Source organism: Rhipicephalus microplus, chromosome 2, assembly GCF_043290135.1.
Source record: "Rhipicephalus microplus isolate Deutch F79 chromosome 2, USDA_Rmic, whole genome shotgun sequence".
Classification (NCBI taxonomy): domain Eukaryota; kingdom Metazoa; phylum Arthropoda; class Arachnida; order Ixodida; family Ixodidae; genus Rhipicephalus; species Rhipicephalus microplus.
Genome location: NC_134701.1, coordinates 293,954,512 through 293,969,635, shown reverse-complemented (window position 1 = coordinate 293,969,635; position 15,124 = coordinate 293,954,512). Strand labels below are relative to the sequence as shown.

The 15,124-nt window shown below is 44.8% G+C and overlaps 1 protein-coding gene across 2 annotated transcripts in view; it reads right to left on the bottom strand.

The window, feature by feature from the left end:
- The window catches only part of LOC119178225 (coronin-7), a 231,415-nt gene that overhangs the window by 79,367 nt on the left and 136,924 nt on the right, over positions 1 to 15,124 (bottom strand). For both annotated transcript variants that reach the window (XM_075882279.1, XM_037429422.2), the window contains exon 19: positions 7,439 to 7,629. In XM_075882279.1, the coding sequence (XP_075738394.1) occupies positions 7,439 to 7,629 (191 nt within the window). The remainder of the gene's footprint in view (positions 1 to 7,438; positions 7,630 to 15,124) is intronic.

Here is a 15,124-nt window from a genome sequence, read left to right as displayed (position 1 = left end):
TTTGTGCGAATATTCGAATGCTTTGAACAGTTGAATGAATATGTAGTGAAATATTCAAATTCACTTCGATTTGAATTTAAATTATTGAAAATTTTGAAGTATTCGCAACGAAGGAATAAATGTACATTATTCCGCATATAACTGCCTGTAAGTGTGGTTTCACTGCAATTTAGAAGTGCTAAACCATAAAAACACCTGTCCAGGCAAAATCTGCTCTGCTGCGAAGCCGCACTTCAAATTTAAAGGGGACCTGCAACACTTTTTTAGCATGGTCAGAAAACACTGCCAATGGGCGATTGAGGCTCCCGTGAAAACCGAGCTAAATATTATAGTGCAGCACATGGCCTACAATTCCCAATAAATTCTCAAAGTCATCCAAAAAGTGCTTTTTTTAGCAAATGATGACACAAGCTCAAAAATCGTTCGTAACAGCCGTTGGGAGATGATCTAGACTCCAACCAAAAGTTTTGAAGAAACCCGACCTTTCGAAACAGACTTGGTTCCTTCCTCAGGGATGACTGTGGAGATTACGTAGCAGCGGCGTCTTCAAAGCACTCGCAGGGCGGATAATGACCCCCCTTTCTCTCTCTCGCTTTGCCTTGGAGCGCAGTCTATGTGTATACACTGGGGGAAGGGTTCCGAGAGAGTGGTTGATTTTATGGGCTGTCCTCTGTATGTGCCATGACTCGAATAATAACCTTTTCCTCCAGTTCGGCTCGCTTTCAAGGTTGGCGGTCGCTTCGAAATTTATCCGGTGATCCAACGTCTCAGCATGCTCGGCGACTGCGCTGCGCTCTTTGTAGAACTTCCGCACATTGTTGGCGTGTTGCTTCAGTCGTTCCGGTAGGTTTTTGTCTCGCCGATATACGAAGAGGGGCACTCGGCGCACGGAATTTTGTAAACGGCACCGGGGGTCCTGTCCATTGTTGGCCGGTCTTTCGGGCATGGGAGGAGGTGGCCCAGCGTATGCGAAGGCACGTGCGCGATGTGAACCCCTTCCTTCTTGAAGATCTGCGCCAACATCTCGCTGGTTCCCTGAACGTATAGAACCGGTACGTGTTTCGGGGGGGAAGCCAATTAAGGTTGATTGGGGTTTTTCATATCCTCTGTTGCTCAGCGTGGTGGGTGGCGGCTCGAATGAAGTTTTTTGGGTATCAGTTTTTTTCTGAGGTCCGCAATTACGCGGGCCTCCTCTTTCTTTTGTTCTGTGTCATTAGAGAATAAGTTCTTAGCTCTCTCGAGTAGCGTGGTCACAACCGACACAGAGCGAAAAAAAAAAAAAGAGGCCTGCGTAATTGCGAACCTCAGAAAAAAGCCAAATATGCCTTCGGCACAAACAAAGCACTGTTCAATCTTCGAATATTGTAGAGACACCTGCAGCACACAAGGTAACGTCTAAGGAGTGTTTTGAGAACTTTTTTCAAGGCCACAACTTTAACTGTTCCTGTGTATATCTGCAGTTAATTACACCTGTAACACTTTCGGGAAATAATTTTAGAGCAATGTCAAATAAAATGGGAGTCATAGCTGGCTCTCTCATCTATGCAGTGGTAACCTCGCTATCTTACTTTTGCATTTCAAAGAAAGACTACAAAGTATAATACCTTCATAAAGTGGAAAAATGCCAGACATCATTTATACTCCGACTATACAAAGTGCATATGAGCTACGGCTGTTGAGTTAATGTAGGAAGTCTCCTGCAAATTTCGTTTATTGCTCAGTGAAATTTAAAAAAAAATTGCCTCCCACATCTTCCCACTGGGGGGGGACCCAAGTAAATGCAATGCAGAATGGAGTGGGGGTGGGGGGCTCATCAACGTTACAAGAGGTTTGACGAGGTGCGCGATGGGATTGTCTCATTTTGTATGTCATGAATAGCTAGTCATAACTGTCACACCATCTTATCCTCCCTTACTAATTTTGGTTTACATTACGTTATTTGGGTAATCCCACGAGCACCCAGACATAAGAGACAGAAAGAGAGATAGATAGATAAATAGATAGATAGAGACAGACAGACAGACAGACAGAGAGGCAGACAGGCTAATGGTGCCTGCAGCACGCAAAGGAATGCTTCGCAAATTAAAGCCACATGTCCGCTAGACACACTTCGACGAGCCAAGCGACAGGTATTCTTAGAATTTTTAACAAACATATGGTATGCAGTGCACGCGGTCCCCTCAGGTCCCGATAATACATCAACTATGCATGCAGCTTGCAAAACTATGTGAGGCAAGCAAGTGAGACCTCTGCAGAAACTTTGCAGAGAATAGCTAATACATTGAAATTTTACAAGAAATGGGGATCCTGTCCCCACTTTTGATGAGTTTTACTTTTTAGTTGATATCCAAAAATGGCAGAAGATAGGCAAATAAGTTTGAAAGAACGAAAAAAATCCCCAGTATGGGGTGTCACTAGAGCCTTTGAAAATTGATGGAATAAGATGTGTCGCTACAGCTGTGAGAGTACACCTCCATGTTACAAAGGGTACAGCAGCAAATAATCATCATAATCATTGCCTTCTTGAGAGCTTTTACTATCTTTCACTGTGGGAGCATTTTTACGCTAGTTTGTCGAAGCACAAGCGCCACACGCTTGTGCTTTAACAAATCAGTACACTTATGAATAACTGACAAGATATGGCAAGGACGAAGGAGGCCACATACGATTGGAATTCAAGTTAAGTATTATTGGCTAATTACACAATGCTACATACATGAACCTGCCTTGCTAACACAAGAAATCGGCAACATTGGCATCAATAAGCACGTCTGGGATAAGAGTCACTTCGTATCATGAACTTCAAGTGCATAAAAAACAGCTAGTCGTGTCTTGCAGTCTACGGAGTCACGCAGCTGGAAACAGGAGCCGTGGGCGTGAGAGCATAGCTACATAGTTAAAATGTTTCCCAAGACCCGCGTATTAAATACGCTACTCTAGGCAATGTATCGTTGCTGTTGCAGCAATACCACTTGGTAAACCTTTCCTTACGCGATATTCAAGGGAGTCTTTCGCTCAGTGGTGTAAAGTGAAATTAACGGTTTCTTAAAATTACGTGTAGCATTCTGATGGAGCAAAGTGCTAGACATCTTGTACTGTGCAATTACCGTGCAGGCTAATGGACTCAAAGTGTTCTCATTTGCAGCGTTTGACATAGTATGTGTCTCATTGCTACCTTAAACCTCACAATACAAAGTAAAACAGCATGCCATTATACCAATACGAATGAGACCCAAGCCTAATTTGGGCCTGACTTAGGCCCGAGCCTAACCCGGGCCTGACTTAGGCCCGGGCCTGGCCTAGGCTTTTGGGCCAACCTGGTCCTGTGTAGTGCTCTACCGTTACCCCTGCTCCGGCTCGCACTGCTGCAAGTGACACGACCCCCACTCAATGCTAACATGGTTCAAGCTATCATCCGCCAAGAACTCGCCAGTATAGGTATTCCCTCGGTATGTGCTGTGCCCAGCTCGCAGAGAGCTCCATGGCATCCACCCTCGTCCCATCACGAGCAGCAGTTTACGGCCTGATACACCCCGTCACAAACACCCTGTCACAACATTAACTTAATATTTGAACCGTGAAGGTACTAAAAAGTAAGCTGTAAGCTGTTTGACCTGTTACTTCAACTACTTGACCGACACCATTGTATAATATCTTCGTTCAGCTTAACATATAGCTCCCTTCTCAACTATATATTTACAATATGCGTGTTTTACTTTTTGAAGCTTTTCATCTCATATTACACATTTGTCCTGCTTCACTATTTATCTAATCCCAACATAACTAACCGATAATAACCTATTGAGTATGAAAACACGAGTTGTTTTCTAGACCTTTTCATTATAGATTTCTCTCACATTCGTATAAAAAAAAACAATACATATATATTATTTATTAAAAAAAAAAGCCAGCAATGCTTTTATTCCATGTATAACTGTTGTGCACCACTAACTTCATAAACTCTGTGCTTCACAAGTTAATTATTAGTGACTGAAACGTGCGATGTCTTAGTTCCATGTGTTATGTTGAAAATGTTTTACACTAGCATCCATTCTGTCTATTCAGCTTATGCCAGCGGTCTTCTCTTTTCACTGCTAAGGATGTACGGCACAACGATGCGTCAGTAAAGGCTTGAAGAGGACAAGTCCAGTCTGCAGTCGCAACAAAATGGACGGCGCGTGCGAAATAATTTGTCGCAGAATTTCGTTGTAGCAAAACTTCATCTATAGACCACGAAATTCGGTAAGATCTAATTACTCATCTTTTGTTCCCCGCAGGTGCATCAATTTAAAGAAAGATGCTACTCGAAGACACTTTTTTTTAATATTCACCCTAGAGCACTGAAACTTGAGCTGTTTATGAAGCTTAGTATGCTGTTTTCAAATATATAATCAGTTTTCTTGCAAGTTGCATAACTTTCAGCTCTGTGACATGACAAAGTGAAAACACCTTAACCCTTTAGCCCCCCCCTCCCTCTTTTCATCCCTAAACTTCTGTAATTTTTTAGCATTCATAGTTTCATAATGTTTAAAATAAAGTGTGGAATGCGAATAACTAATTAGGAAGCACATACAAAATGTGTAATAGGCATAAAAAATAATAGACCTAAAAAAGTCTATATTTGACCTATCCTAGTAAAGGTTTACATACAATTTTTCATTATATAATAAACTATTAAAATTTAAACAAGATAATTGTATGTCATACTTTGGAAAAAATTTGGCCGAAATTTCATGCAAATGTGAGCACTAGAAGTACCTGAAAAAGGAGGGGCACATTGAAAAAAAAAAGGCAAAATTTGTGTTTTAAGAAAAATAAGTTTTAAAGTTTAAATTGAATTTTTATTTATGAAAGATATCATTAAATGCAATGAAGTTAGCACACCAAAAAGAACAATCCTTCTTGTAGTGGCCACTGTTGCTAAAATATACCAGCACCATGAGTTCGTCCTTCTCTGCTTTTTCGAGCCGACTCCTCACAGACATTTCACTCACAGACAGGGCCATGAAATGCTTGCCAAACTTCTTCCCCTCTATCTAGCAGAGCCTTATGCCGCCTGCAAGCAAGGAAGAAGTTCGACAGGACTGCGAAATCTAAACAAAGTCCAGTGTCGAGGAACACAACAGTGCCGATGCCATTTTGCGACTACATTTGTGCCAAATACTGTTGTACATAATGGCAATGCCATCCCCTCTAAGTTCCTTCGACCTCGCGAGATTGGCGCTGACGTCATCCATTGCCGCATCTCGAACTTTCCAGCTGATGGCTTTCAATGACTTTTGATGTGTTGGCTTTTCCCATTCATAATGCACATAAATACACGGGAAAAGCAATGTTCAGCTGCACTGCTCGTCAAGATGTGGACCCCACAAGTAGGCTTCACAGCACATACAGGCTCGCAGCGGCCAATGATGGTCTACGATCAATACCAGTGATAAGCCAGTAGCGGTGCTCTAAAAACGCACAAAAGCGTGCTTCTTTTTATTATTTCTTGCGCCGCATCAGTGAGGGAACTGTTGTTAGTTGAACAGTGAGGCTCGGCTCTTCGCCTCATTCGATCGACAATGGCAAGCGGCAGCGCATTATCGGCGGCAACGTGCTTGAAGACTGCACACTTTCGGCCTTTTAGCAGGCACCTTGTGCTCTTTAGATGCAATATTAAAGCGTTTCCAGTTAAGCTTCGACGTGAAATTTTTTTCCAGAAAAGTAGAGGTACTAATCTTATTAAAACAGGCGAAAATAAAAGATCAGTAATTTTAAAGAAACTCGCGTTCTTCAACCCGCATCTCCCTTTAACTCTCACCAACTCTGACGTACTTGGTCACCCACTGAGTGAACATATATTCTCGTGAATAACATGCAAAAAGTATACAGATAATTTACAGAAAATTTACTAATATAAAAAAATATACAAAGCAGTGTGCGCAATTGTGCCGCATGTATGCCATCCCATGGGGTGTATCTCTTTCCTGTCTTTCTTGTAATAAATTTCGGTTTCAAGTTGGGCTCGTCCTGTCCACCCTTTTTTTTTTTCCAGTTCTTATTTTTTGGTGCTTCAAAGTTGTCGTACAAACTCGCCCAACCTTCTGTCCTTATGAAATAATTTGTAGCTGAACTCAGGATGCAGATTGTAAAAATAATTTTGGTGCGCAAGTTAGCTTCACGGCATGCCTTAACTGCCCAGCGATAATATTAAGCAGGTACTTTTTCTTCATTCTACCACAGTTTGAAGTCAGAAGTGCCAGTTAAATGCATGGGTGTGTTATGCACAAGAAGATGAGATCATCAGATCAGTTCGAGCGTGCCTAGCGCACCCCGCTGACGAGCGCACAAAAGCTTCGCCAAAGGTCAACTAAAAACAAAGTGCTGCAGCTTTGCACTACCATAGCCATAAAGGAACGACCGGAAAGCAGAAACCCTTTGTACAGTTTTAAGACTTTATTGCCTATAATCTTCGGCTCTGCTCGCTGCCTACCTTCGGAGCACATTCGCTATCAACGAACGCGACAATAGGAACCACGGTTCCTGTGCAGCTGTTGCGGCAAATTGTAGTTCCATTTATTGTCTGTGCGCCCTGGCCGTGCACATGCCTTAAAAACTGCATCACAGCTATCTGCAATCGCATTAACGGGGTTTTATCCACAGCATGTGGCAAGCAGCATTGGTATGAGTCTGCACGCGTTAGATACGAGCACACTTTTATCGCTGCCCATGGTCACATTGACACTACCACACTTGTGTTCGTAGCGGTTGCGGCAGAATCCAGTCACACTTTGAATAGGCGCACGCTGGCCACATGTGTACCTTCACAATGCCACTGAATGCAACCATGCCGTGGTTGTCAATCACAACCATAGGGCTAGTGACGATGAGTGGTAGTTTAGTTTTAAGTGCGAAGCCAAAAACAAGGCGAGATTCTAACAGCGCCCGCACATTCATTAAACCCACTGGCAGCATCATGGTTGATGAGCAAGTTGTCACTGAGCACCTACTTCACGGATGCAAACTTTACTGGAATGTGTGTGTGGTGGCAGAAAGTGTCTCCAATGAAGGCACGGGTGTGGCGATGTGGTTGCACTGTGCAGGAAGCCACCAACCAACAAGAAATGACCGAGTTGGGAGCAGAATTTTGCGGCAATTCTAGGCAAGTTTCTTTCCTATATGTGGTAGTACTCGTAAAAACTTTTTTAAAGCGAAAGTATCCCGGAAATGTACCCATTGTTATGAGACACTTTTCACATTCTTTTTCACGGGAAGCCGACGGGGAATTGAAAAATAATTGTTGTGGCAGAAATTTCGTTGTAGCTAACTTGTTTATAGCCGAATTCGACTGCATTGCCAAATATGTGGCTTTGTTCACAAGGTGAGCATCCACAGATGCAGAGAAGTTTTTTAAGCCAGTTTGACCAATACATTGCTGTCAAGAATAGCAACGCACTTGTTAAATCCCGTGGTTACCAGGTGGCTCCCTCCTAGCACCCAGGTGACTCGGGCTCCACGAGTGCCCGTGGGTCCCAGGCCCTCCTGCACGGGTAGCTCACTCCTCAGAGGGTCGTACACACGCAGCTTCTGGTCTTTGCACACGGTGGCCAGAAAGACACCGTTCGGATCCCATGCCAAACTGAAAATCTGCAAAGTTTGGTTGTGGCAGCTCTGTTTTAGAAGACATGAAAGAGTTGCACTAGCAACTACACTTTATTTCACGCTGAAGCCAAATGTTTAAGATATGAAAAGCACCATGTAGTAGCAACACAGCCATTACACAGGAAAGAAAAAATATGATACACAACCAGGCACCACATTACTTAAGCAGATAATATAGTTAAACCGGCCCATAATGAACCTCCATATAAATATTTCTGCAATATAACCAAGTTTTGCTACTCCCTGCTGTTACACTGTAGAATCACATGTATTTGCGACCCCTACGTAACAAAGTAACAGAAATGACAACATTTATGCAACGAATTTTTCTCACGAACATCTAGAAATTTCACTCCATATTTTTGCATTTCAGCACGAGCGTGCATCTTCCGTGAGTGTACTACTACTACCGCCAAAACGCGAAGCGGCGGAATGCGCGCATGGTGCACTAGGCGCAAGTGAGGGCTTCTTATTGCGCCCGGGTGAGCGTGAAGCAGGCAGGCCTGCGCCTTACAAGCTGCTTTTCTTGCCACCACAGGCACATGTGCGGATGTGCCCTCCCTCTCCAAACCGAAAACAAACAAAAAACTACTTTTTGCATTGACAGTGCTGCCCTTTTAGCTACCGTCGAATATGTGGGCCTGCACTAGATATGGAAGGCACTTTACTGAGTTGTTTTCCTCAGTATCTATGTTGTTCCCTCTTCGCTTTCAATGCAGTGCGCGCGTGCATGGTTTTACTGCACACCCATGATTTGGCCCCCGACGATGTTCAGGTTTGCTTTTTCTTTCTTTTTCAAAATGCGGACAGCCGTGTCGTCACCACCGAGGTGATGTCAGATTAGGTCCCGATGAAAACTCTGCGAGACCACAGTGATGACGGATTTTCGGAGGTCGACTCATCACGCGCTTCCGTCTTGTGCCGGGCCAAGAGTTCATAGGCTCGAAGCTTTGGCGATTAGCCAATTAGTTCTGGCAACAACAGGACAGCGCGTGGAATGCAATGCAATGAACACGATAGCGAAAAATTATAATGTTATACAAAGTAAGGCTGGGAGCCAACTTTTTTAGATCCGATATCGCAGAACTCCTACAAAATGCTAATGTAAGTAAATACGGCCACTCCAGGAAGAAGTGCTCTTTTCACACAGACCCTTCGCGTTGAAAGTGCACAGCTGATACTTGTCGAGATAGCTGGCGCGCCAGCGATCGTGAGCGCCCTTAAAATCAAAGTTCATTGTTGCTACTCGAGGGCCCCGCCCCCCTTCCTGCATTTTTTTCATGCTCATTCAAAATGGGTGTTTTTTTTTTCTGTTTGAGCATTCGATGGCAGTTCTAACATGCTGGAGATGTCATGTTATGCACCTTCCAGGCGATAGAGATGGGCCGGCCCATTTGATACGAGCTACAGCAGCGCCCGCACGCTCTTACCTGCTCGAAAAAGTAGCGATGCGCGGGGGCTTGTTATCAATTTACACTTGTTACGCAATATGGGGGCGACAGCAAAAACTTGCCGAGAGTGTTCATGCAATCGCTATTGCAATAATAACACAGTTTTTCACTGCTAAATTAGTGTTTTGGGTTAGCTCTGCCTTCAGTCCCCCTTTTATTTGATTTGTGCGTTTATTTTCAGAATTTTTGTACCAAACCTCCATGTAACAAAATCCTCTTTTAGCAAATTTTTCTGAGAATTTATTCATTTCGTTATATCCAGTTTTTCACTGCTGAATAAGTGTTTTGGGTTAGCTCTGCCTTCAGTCCTCCTTTTATTTGATTTGTGCGTTTATTTTCTGAATTTTCGTACCAAACCTCCATGTAACAAAATCCTCTTTATAGCAAATTTTTCTGAGAATTTATTCATTTCGTTATATCCAGGTTTAACTGTATAGGTTTAACCTCCAAGTGGTAGGTGGTGCAGGGCTCGTGCACCATCATCATCATGGTTGCCACGGCATTGCCAGCATTGATGCCTGGCAGCGAGGCTAAGTGGCCCCACAGAAAAGATTGGGGGCCCCCTTTGGTGCGTGATGGCTGGCATGGATGGTCTTCTGCTGACAGGGTCCTGCGGGATACTGCAGCTGCGGGTCGTGTCCCGTGGGTCCCCTTGTGGAGAGTCGAACGTCGCTGCCGCCTCTTTCTAGGCTTGTGTGAATATTCGAATGCTTCGAATATTCGACATTAAATTATTGAAAATTCTGGTCTTTGAAATAAATGAATGAGTATATATTAGTCCGCATCTATTACTCTGTAAAGATAGTTTCACAGCAATGAAAGGGTGCTAAGCCATGAAAACATTTATCTAGATGTAGATTAGTGCACATGTAGCCCCTGTAGAGGTATTTTCACTGCACTAAAAAAGTGCTAGGCCATGACACCTATTGATGGGAAATCTGCACTGCCACAAAGCCCCACATCAAGGTTAAATCAACATATTACCCTCGCATCAATTTATCATTTTTTGAGTTTAAAAGCTTGTTAACTGGCTTATATGCTCCAAGAATTGTAAACTTTAAAACATAACATATTTTACAGGTTATCACTAGCATTCTAATGAAAGTCAGATCCTCCCACTATAGAAAGTTTTTTTTTTTACTTACTTTCAACCAAAAAAATGGCATTTGTACAAGTTTCAACAGTTAAAGATATTGTGCAGATTAGTCATGTCATGACAATGATGCTCACATTTGTTTATGTAATATATATTATCCAAAATCAACTTGAGACCAAAATCACTATTCACTTCAAACCTAAAATTCACTATTCGTACAAGCGTGCCGGTTTCACATCACCTTGTGTTTGTTGTTATATTAATTGAGTGTATTGGAATACAGTCGACGTCCGATTTTCTGGACCCTCAAGGGACCACGAAAACGTCTGGAAGAATGAATGCATGTGAAAACCCGCCCTTTCTTGTAGACATTTTTTGCTGACGAAGAGGGTAACGGCCGGAGTACAAGATTCTCATTGCAATTCAGCCAATGCACCATTTAAGTGGCTCTGAAAGGAGCAGTTTATAACAATTTTTTAAAAATCTGACGTGGTCCGCACTACCTCATAGGTCAGCACTTGGGCACAAAGAAGTCGCCTATTTTCTTTTGCACAACGCTCCGCTTGCCCGTGATCATGTCTGCGTCAATTTCAGTCAACGTCTTACCGCTGTACACTGATGACATCATCATCAGTGCTCGCGTCAACTCCAAGGTCGTTGACTGTGTAGGAAATGGCTCTTCTCTGTGTCGGAGTCGTCAGAATTATCCGTAATTTGACGTATCGTTTCCTCATTGGTCAAGTCCAAACGTAGCTTGAGGTCCTTGTCAGCATCAACGAAGCCCTTAAAAGTTACCCCGGCTAGAATCGACATGCCGGCAGTGCGCAGATCGTTGAAGGCAACATCCGTAGATGGCATACACTGTCCACTTGGGGCGAGACGGCCGCCTCGGCGTAGAGTGTGAAGCCCACGTCACGAAAACAGTTCCGCAGAGTCTCTTGCGTAACTGTTTTCCAGGATTTCGCTAGCATGCCGACAGCAGACATGAGGTCAACAGCGTAGCTTTTCCCATTGTCGAAGCAGAGCACCATGCGGCTGAGCACGCATAATTTGTAATAATGCTTCAAGTTCCGAATCATGCCTTGCTCAATCGACTGCAGGATTGCTGTAATGTTCGACAGCAGAAATTCAATCTGTACAGCTTTTAGGTCTTTGATGTGGCCATGCGTAGCACCGTTATCCCCAAACAGAAGAACTCTTCGATTTTGCTGCTCGAACCTTCCGTCCAGCTTGCGCACGTACGCTTCGAATAACTGCTGCGTTACCCATGCTTTTTTGTTAGCTTTATAGAGAACAGGCAGAGTCACTGCCCCTTGAAACATCTTGGATGCTTCAACTTGCCTATTACTAGCAACGAAAGCTTCTTCCTGCCTGAGATGTTGTTGCCAACGAGGACAGTGAGCCGCTTCTTGCTGTGCTTGCCGCTGTGGCAGGGGTAACCAGCAAATGCAACCGTTTCCTCTCGCAGCAGCTTGTAGGAATCGTCGCCGGCGCTGCTTTCCCCGCACATCTTCTTGAACTTCAAGTCATTGCAGCTCTTGAAATTGTGAAGCCATCCATCGTTGAGTTTGAAGAAGGCGAAAACCTCTGCCTTCTGCTTCAAAATATTGCCTGACACTGGGACTTTCTTAGCGATCATGGCACTGAGCCACACGACGAGCGCTTCCTCGAGCTTCGGGTAAACACCCTAGCTCGCATTCTTCTTTTCAGCCCCGGTTGATTTGACAGCCACTGCCAAGATCTTCATCTTGTTTTTGAAATCCGAAACAGTTTGCTTCAAAATTCCGAACTCCCTCCCTACTGCTACCCCATGCAAGCAAGTCGCCAATCATGCCATGAAGTCATCGCCTAGCACATAAAAAGAGACGCACGCAAAATAAAACGTATTGTTTTTGCTTGGTTACTGAGTCGTTCACTCACGACATAACAGCGGCAACGAGGCACGAATCGACGCGGTGAGAGGAGGCTTCGAAGTGCGGGTGCTTAAACAGGCAGTGATGGCGCCGGGACAAGCACCTGCATTCACGGAAGAAGGAGGCTAGTCCGCCTACAAAGTACACTTGGAAGCATACTTTCAAGCACAAGAAATCACAGATGAGGCAAATCAAAGAGCGCTGCTGGTGGTGGTTTTGTCCAATGGCATTGTCAAAGTACTTCAGTGCCGATGCCACCCCAAAAGCGTGAACGACCTCCCCTACAGCAAGGTCATCAAGCATATGCAAAGCCACTACGAGCCGCAGGTCAACGAAACAGCAGCCAGCTATCAATTCTTGGTAGCTGGCTGCTGTTCCATGCTGAAGGAAAAAACCTTAAGCCAACCATTTTTTGGTATTCAGGGCTAGACGCAGACATTGAAAGGATGGTACGCGAATGTGAAAGGTATGTTCAAACCAGTGCGATGCCTCTTGCACAGGTTCCTGCGCAGGCGCTATGGCCAGAAACGGGCTGGAAATGGTCTCGAGTGCACATCAACTACGCAAGCCCCGTCGAAGAACACATGCTACTGGTGGTCGTGGATGCTGAAACCAAGTGCCTGGAGGCCATATCGAGACAAAGTACACGTGGGAAGTCACCGTGGAAGCGTTAAGGTCCATATTTGCTAGGTTCAGACTGCCACATACACTGGTTTCAGATGAAGGGCCACAGTTTGTCTCAGCAGAGTTTCAGAAGTTCGTAAAAATGAATGGGATCAACCACATGACGACCCCTTACCCCACGCAGTCAAGTGGCTTCGTGGAACGATCAAGGAAGGCCTTTGAAAAGCTCAGGGTGGTGGCACCTTCAGTACACGTCTCAGTCGGTTCCTAATGCCGCTACGGATGAACAGCGACTAAGGCTGAAAAGTCTCCGTCCAAACTACTGCTAGATTATCAGATACAGACCAGGCTAGACCAACGTCTCCTAGAAAAACAATGTCTGGAACATCGCTCTCTTTTCAATTGGGAGCCTCTTGACAGCACGCAATCTCAGAGGCCATGCCTCCTGCCTTGTGTTGCGACCACCGCCGCGCGAGACCACTCGCCTCCGTATCGCTCAGTCACGTGACCCTACCGTACTGCTCTGTCATGTGATATCACGGCAACTCGGAGGTAACTGTGAGAGCATTTTTGTGTTCGCAGGGGCAGCTGTCGGAGACACTAGCCTTTGTAACGAAGGAGGAAAGTAAAATAGGAGGGTAGAGCACCGTGTTCACAGCTCGCGTTCCAGGCATAATTTTTTTAGGAGGCGTTGGCTAGACTGTTGCCTCCCAAGTGCAGTCGGTGGACCGACTTTTGAAGAGCGCCCATCTACAATGCCGTTCTGTGCAGAACAACCGGTGTGGCTGAGAAGTTTCCACCGCCGGCCTCACGCGACCGCTGCTCGGAGGCTCCGTGGCTGACGGACTTTGCACAGGCTCCGTGATAACTGATGCGGTGGCTAGGCCTTCCATGGTAGCGTCGACGACTTCGCCATGAGCCACGGAGAGTGTAGCGCCTCGGTGATTTTGCTGTATCACGGAGCGCTTCCTGAAATCGGGGACTAGCGTCCTTCGCGCCGTTTTCGCACCAACTTGTGCCATGTGCGAAATTTGCGCTCATGAAACTCATTTGCGCTCAAAAAATTTGACATCATGAAACTTCTCAGCTGACACTGAGGCAAAATGGCGCGCATGGACGTGCACCTCAATACCCGGAGCAGACGAAGCCAGGAGCCTCCACCAATAGAGAGGCAAGCTCAAGTCACGTGCATGAAGTCGCGAATAGGAAGGCGCTCTGATACTTCTTTTTGCCGCTCATCTTACAGGCTGCCAATGGTTGAATTGTACCCATTCTGGCGGGAATTTGAAGGCGAAAGACTGTTCTCTCAAATGAGACCAAGCGGGCCGCACTGGAACACATGATAGGGCAGGGGCCCGTCATGGAAAGTATGCGATTTGAATGTCGATTTCGGCTCAGATTTAGCTAGAAAGTGCCGTATGAAGGGTCTTAGCAGCTAAAATAATGATATTATAGGCATGAAATTCACGGTATAAGTGCACTAGTAGCTGTAGATTTCAGAACGCAAAAAAAAAAAAACTAGTTTTTTCTTGATTTTTCGGTCTCCACAACCCGTGTGCCCCCTTAAAGTGACATATCAACATTTCACATTAATGCTTCGCATATCATCGATTCCCACTGTACGTGGGTTCTGCCAATTTTTTCCTGCACGTTTCGCAACACGGGTCTTTTCTTTTATTCTGTGACATAGGGAGTCAAGCATCTGCTGTCGAATCAACACACTCTTAAGCCTTTCTTTTCGATATGGCAAGTCCAATGGGCCCACGGTGAGGCCAAAAGAATAGGTCTTCAGTCCCAACGTCAGAGAAGTCCACTTCGGGCTAGTACACTAATGCGACCCACTGGAGCCTAACAGTTTTTTCGTTCATCCATCTATCCATGGATGAGAAGGGCCGGCAGAGGAGCAGACAACCAAACGGTTAAAAAACCAGCGATTCGGGTCAGCAGGGTCTAATCGCATAGGGTCAATTTCTCCCCCTAATGGTGAACATTTTAAAAAGTATAGATCACAAACAAAACGAAAGCCGTGTGAAGATTGCAATTTCCTTTTTTTTCATCCCGTTTTTTTTTCTTCATGGTTTTGCATTCGCCAATCACTTACGCCATGTCAGCACAGTGACATATGGTGGCAGGCGCATCAAACTTCACTGCTGCTAGCGGTTGTTTTGAGTAATTAGGTTAGACAAGAAAGGCTAGGTTGAACTCAATAACATGAAAATTTTGGAGTACACTTGAGCTTCACCTTCAGAAGCATAACGCGGAAGCGTAATCAAGCTTTGTTCACATCGCCTTCTCAATCGCTAGATTATAGCACGCTACTCGGTCGACATCTAAACAATGCCGCAAGGAAAGGAGCATCTGTGTGCCTCTATATTGAAATTAGAACTGCAAATACA